Source organism: Vigna angularis, chromosome 9, assembly GCF_016808095.1.
Source record: "Vigna angularis cultivar LongXiaoDou No.4 chromosome 9, ASM1680809v1, whole genome shotgun sequence".
Classification (NCBI taxonomy): Eukaryota; Viridiplantae; Streptophyta; class Magnoliopsida; order Fabales; family Fabaceae; genus Vigna; species Vigna angularis.
Genome location: NC_068978.1, coordinates 18,206,328 through 18,212,053, shown reverse-complemented (window position 1 = coordinate 18,212,053; position 5,726 = coordinate 18,206,328). Strand labels below are relative to the sequence as shown.

At 32.0% G+C, this 5,726-nt stretch overlaps 1 protein-coding gene across 2 annotated transcripts; it reads left to right on the top strand.

Moving 5' to 3' along the window:
- Window positions 1-702: 702 nt before the first annotated feature.
- LOC128194082 (7-methylxanthosine synthase 1-like) lies at window positions 703-5,476 on the top strand. Of its 2 annotated transcripts, XM_052868764.1 has the most exons (5): window positions 703-829; window positions 3,576-3,640; window positions 3,795-4,205; window positions 4,346-4,603; window positions 5,031-5,476. In XM_052868764.1, the coding sequence occupies exons 2-5, from the start codon at window positions 3,590-3,592 to the stop codon at window positions 5,394-5,396; spliced, it is 1,086 nt and encodes a 361-aa protein (XP_052724724.1). In that variant the 5' UTR covers window positions 703-829; window positions 3,576-3,589; the 3' UTR covers window positions 5,397-5,476. The 2 variants fall into 2 exon arrangements, with proteins under 2 accessions (XP_052724724.1, XP_052724723.1); XM_052868763.1 differs by lacking the exon at window positions 703-829 and having other exon boundaries at window positions 3,566-3,640.
- Window positions 5,477-5,726: the final 250 nt, after the last annotated feature.

Genomic DNA, 5,726 nt, shown 5'->3' with positions numbered 1-5,726 from the left:
CTAATTAAAATAATATAACATTAAGATATTTTAAATTTGAATCTCTGTTATTATTTATTTGTGAAAACACATTTATTACTGTTCAAGTTTTTTTTATGATAATTAAATATAATAAAATTACTATTATTATTAATATCAAATTAAATATAAATAGTTTCTATAATTTTAATGTAAATAGTTGTTATTTATTTTATAAATATTTTTTCAATTAAAAATGTTTAAATTAAAGAATTTTTTTAATTTAAAAAAATATCTAATTGAAAACTTTAAATAAACGATGATTAAAAAAATGCAATTGATAAAATAATTATTTTATTTTTAAAAAATAAAATTAGAAAAAAAATATAAACAAATAAAATTGGCCAACCGAAATTTAATACAAGGTTTATTTTTAACAATTTTTATTAAATTTAAATAACAAAATAGAGAGATAAAATTATTTATAACAATAAAATTTAAAATAACGCATACATGCATATATTATTAAAAATTAAAAAAAAAACATAACAGATAAGTCATAAATTATTAAATACTATAACAGTCCATTAAAAATTATATGTAAGAAACCAAAATTTGGGATTTAAAAGAATGGGTTAGTGTATTAGACTAATAGAACCATATTTTTATTTTAGTATAAAATGGATTTCTGAACAACCTGGTTCATTAGCTACTTCCATTATCTCTTTAAAATCTCAAGGTCTTCTAAGTTTTCCTCCTTCTCTCTAACCTCCACACTCACTGACTCAGTGCATGCCTCTTTAGGTGGTGCCCAAGCGTCCACAGCGTAGAGGGCTTTATTTTGAACCGATTACTTATTTCATTCGGACCGGTAAGTAGTTCTCCCTTTTCCTCCTCTGTTTTGAAACCTAGGGCATGTTGTTCTACTGATTTCATGTAACTAGAAACCTTTTCCTTCAATTTCTTGTCAAAACTTAGCTTTAAAGAGCTGTTCTATCACCCATTGGGTGGTTTGTAGGGTTTGGTTGAGTTCTTGCTGAGTCAGGCACTGTTAACTCAAGTTGTGAGCTTAGTTGTGAAACCCTAGGATAAGGGGAGCTATAATACATTTTTAATGGGTTGCATGTGGTGTATGTATATTGATTTTTGTATTGCTGTGCTGTTGGCGTTGTGCTTTGATTGGGGAATATTTAGTTGCATGTGTTGGAATGTATGGCTGTGAAACTAGAGTGTGATGATTGTAAACTGTTTTGGATGTATCTAGTTTCTGTAATAATCATGTTGAAGTGTTTGGGCTGAGAGATCTATGGTAACAGTGGATAGGTAGAAAACTTGGTGTTTTGTTAGGGTTCAATTCATTTTAAGAGGAAGTGATAGTGATTTTAAGCATTAGAGGTCTAGAGTATTTTTGGGCTGTTGGGGCATACTTAACCAGTGCATTGTGACTTGTTTGAGTCACCAAAGTGGTCCAAATAGGTACAAAGAGTTAGAGTTGGGTTTGGGATCTTCAAGTTGTGGAAATTGATATGTTGAGGAGTAAAAGTTGAGTAGTAATCCCTTTAGAAATGTAGTAGAAACGTTTAGGATCAATTAGACAAGTTTAATTAAGTATAAAACACGAATTAAGGGGTGTTAGAAGTTTAGGAAAATGACTAGAAATGGTAAAGAGTGTGTGAGTTGCATAATTCTACAGAATTTGCGTTCTGCAGATTATGCAGACTCGCTGAGCGAATTGTTTCGCACAGCGAGTCACCCTAGCGAGATGCTCTCTGTCAGGGCATTCGCACAATGAGTTGGTGCACTGTGCGAATGGCTAGAGAGAGTTCCTCTCTATTTGGTGATTCGCATAGGGAATCTGGGCGCTGTGCGACTAGTGATTGCCTGGAAAATGCTAGTTTAATTCGAGTAGCAAATTTGGGGCGCTATGTGAGGGTTTAGGGTCTGATAATGTGTAGCATAATTTTCAGTTTAGCATAGCGCACAGACTTGGTGCGCTGTGCGAATGTAGTTTAGCATAGCACACAAACTTGGTGCGCTGAGTGACTTGCCCATAATCTGTTTTTATTCTTTTTATTCCTGTTTTATGATAACCTTGAACTATGTTTTGATTATTAGAATGATGTAAAAGTATCTATGATATTGTTTGATCAGTGAGGTTATATGTTTGGATTCAATGTGATAATATTATGGTATTTGGTTGTTCATATCTTGAGTTAAGTTTCAAAGTGACAGTATGGTTGATAGACGTAATTCCATGGATCTCAAAGGGAGGTCACATGGTGGTGCCCTATGTTATGGACGTAATTGCATGGATCTCAAAGGGAGGTTACATGGTGGTGCCCTTGGCATGTTTTAGAATGATTTTCATGGAAGCTCAGTCTTGGGGGTTATCCTGAAACTACAATGGTCAATCATTCTCAAGTAGAGAGGATTGAACCATGTCGTGAGTAGTAGCTGGAGGTCCTAGTCTTGGGTGCTTCTAGTATGGCCCAAGGTGAGTGATAACAGACTAACCTCGTGAGTGTGGTAGGGTGAAACCCATTGGCAATGGCTTTGCAAAGCAGTAGAGACCACCACGAGTGCATGACCCACCATAGCTCGACAATCATTCTAAGCCCGGACGAGTCAATTTTAAAGTGTAATAAGTTGTGTTAAGTGTTCCAGTATATATGAATTAGACTTGCATGTTGTGTGTGATTGTTATAATATGATTTTTGTATATCTAGCTCACCCTTCTGCTTGTGTTTGTCTTTTGTTTGTGTGTGTTTTCTGTTGCAATGATCATCCATTTGGATGTGAGCAGAGGTAGATGAGATGCTCTGGAGTAGGCCTTAGAGGGAGATGACACTGCTGCTTAGCCTAGTTAGGATCCATAGGCTTATGCTTATTTTGAAATACTCTGTCGTGTTAAAGTTTTAAATTTACAACCATTTTGGGATGACTGTAACCTTAAGACTTTATTTACAAGTCTTCTTCTAACTGTTCTATTATATTAAAATGTGGACCACTAAATTATATAGTTTTATATAATTTGGGACGCATGCAGTCCATTTATTACTTATTTATACTGTTTTTATTGCTATAAAGTACTATTCGAAAATGTATGTGTTTTCTTAGAAAATTTTATAGTTTTTCAAATAAATTTAAATTATTAAAAGATAAGTATATTTAATGTTAAGATGAACATATAAGAGAGAGAAAGAAATAGGCACATAGTAGTATAGAAAATAAAATGCAAAATTCTTTATTACATCATTAAAATATTAAACTCTGTTTTTGTGAATGTAGGAAAATAAATTTGATTGGTGAAATTTTACAAAATAAGACGAAATTGACATTTTTTAAAAGAGAAACGAAGTTGAATTTAGGAACTAAATAAATAATTAAATCAAATTAAAAATATCTTCCGATTATTGAATGAAAAATAAATGGGTTAGGCTTTTTTTGCCATGTTTTTTTAGTTATATTAGTCATGATCATGTCTTTTTTTAGAAAAAAAGCAGTCATATCCTCGTTCTAACAATAAAGTGCCCTATATAAACGGTGACAATTCTCATAGCATACCGTAATTGTTTGTTTGTATTGTTGAGTGTCCATTCATTATATGATGGCAACAGAGAGAGTGCTTCACATGAATGGTGGTGAAGGAGAAACCAGCTATACCAAAAACTCCTTACTTCAGGTATTATCTCTTTTCTTATATATACTTACATACATATATATATATGTGTGTATATATATATATATATATATATATATATATATATATATATATATATATATATATATATATATTGAATATTATATGTAGGTAACCCAAGTTAAATTTGATGCAGAGAAAAGTGGCAAGCATGGTGAAACCTATACTTGAAGATACTGTAAAACGGTTTATGTCAAACTTGAGTTCCGAAAGATGTTGGAAAGTAGCAGATTTGGGATGCTCTTCGGGGCCAAATTCACTCTTTTTTGTGTCAGACATTTTAAGCATCGTGGATAATGCTAGCTTCAGCTTAAACCAGGGTATGCCACGCGCATTGCAAATTTACATGAATGATCTATTTGGAAATGATTTCAACAGCATCTTCAAGTTCATCCCTGACTTCTTCCAAAGAATACATGAAGAAAAAAACGACAACCATGTACGATGTTTTATTCATGCAACACCTGGAAGCTTCTATGGAAGACTTTTTCCTGATGATTACATCCACTTCTTTCATTCTTCTTACAGTCTTCACTGGCTATCACAGGTCAATTATATTCGATGATATATTTAAGAAATTAACATCATTTCATTTTAACTGCATGTGCTTCTGTTCTATTCTATATATACAATTGAATTTACGAAAGTTAAACTTTTTATGTTCAACCTTGCCATGGTATCATGCAGGCACCAAAAAGCTCGAGCAACACAGACGAACCACTCAACAAGGGAAATATTTATATAACAAGTACAAGCCTTCCTTCCATCCGTGAAGCATACTTTAGCCAATTTGCAAAGAATTTCGAACTTTTTCTAAAATCACGTTCAGAGGAAGTAAAGTCAGATGGTGTTATGGTACTTCCATTCATCGGTAGAGATGAAACCCATAAAATTGGTAATCCTGCAGAGGTAGTTGGAATGGTACTCAATGACATGGTCCAAGAGGTAAGCCATGAGGTGTGATAGATGATTACGCAAATGAAAATGTTTTTTTAACAATTTTTTTACAATTGTCTCCACGATAGTTTATAATATTGATCATTTTCAAATATACATACTAAAATAGTGAGACATAATTTATTATTAAAAAATTATTAAAAGAAATTGTTACGTTCCAAAATATACATACATGTGTTCAGTTTAAAAACTGTGATTTAAAACCAGAATTTATGCTAAATTTTATAACAATTTATGTGTTGTTATTTAGCAAGGTCGTATTTTATTATTTTATCATTTATTTCACCTGTTGTTTTTCATTGGATGTAATACCTGTGGTGATGTTTTTGTGATTGCTGAAGCCGGAAATTTGAAAGACTCTAGAGACCAGAAATAGGAAAAAAAGGTTGCTTTATTTATTCTTTGTGATTTGTAGGGTTTACTTGAAGAGAAAAAATTAGACTTCTTTGATCTTCCTGTATATGGTCCCACTGCTGAAGAAGTTAGACAAGTGATTGAAGAAGAAGGATCCTTTGCCATTCAAACATTGAGGACTTTCAGCATAGGTTGGGATGCAAATCTTCACGAGGATGTCGATGATTCTATACTTGATAGCAAAATGAAAGGAGAGTTCGTAGCCAAGTCCATCAGAGCTGTTTCTGAACCTCTTTTTTCAGTTGAGTTTGGGGAAGATACCACGGATGAAATTTTCAAAAGATTTGAAAAGAAAGTTTCCCAACTCATTGAATTTCAGACTTTGGAGTATACTAATGTGTCAGTGTCCATGGCCAAAGTTTCTTGAAGATATATATTTTGTTGGGTTAATTATAATCAAATGTTTTGGATGAGTTAGTTATTTTGGATTTTTACTATAATGTTTTGAGTTAAGCATTCAATTCATTGTAACTTTATATTTCTTTCCAGGAGAAACTTTCTTTATGTTAGTTTAGTAGCCTTGTAACTGTGGAGTCTTATCTATTTAGTTCTATATATAGTATCTATTTTTAATATCAATAATGTATTATAAAAAAGCATAATGTAAAAGCTTAACGATTTTAAAATAATTGCATAATATAGAAAATTAAAGAATTAAATATGTTTTCGGTTTCAACTTTTAATAAAAATTAGAATT

Coding starts and splice junctions, on each gene's coding strand:
- LOC128194082 (XM_052868763.1), top strand. CDS start 3,566: ATGGCAACAGAGAGAGTGCTTCACATGAATGGTGGTGAAGGAGAAACC. Junction 4,206..4,345: donor GTCTTCACTGGCTATCACAG/GTCAATTATATT, acceptor GGTATCATGCAG/GCACCAAAAAGCTCGAGCAA. Junction 4,604..5,030: donor TCAATGACATGGTCCAAGAG/GTAAGCCATGAG, acceptor TGTGATTTGTAG/GGTTTACTTGAAGAGAAAAA.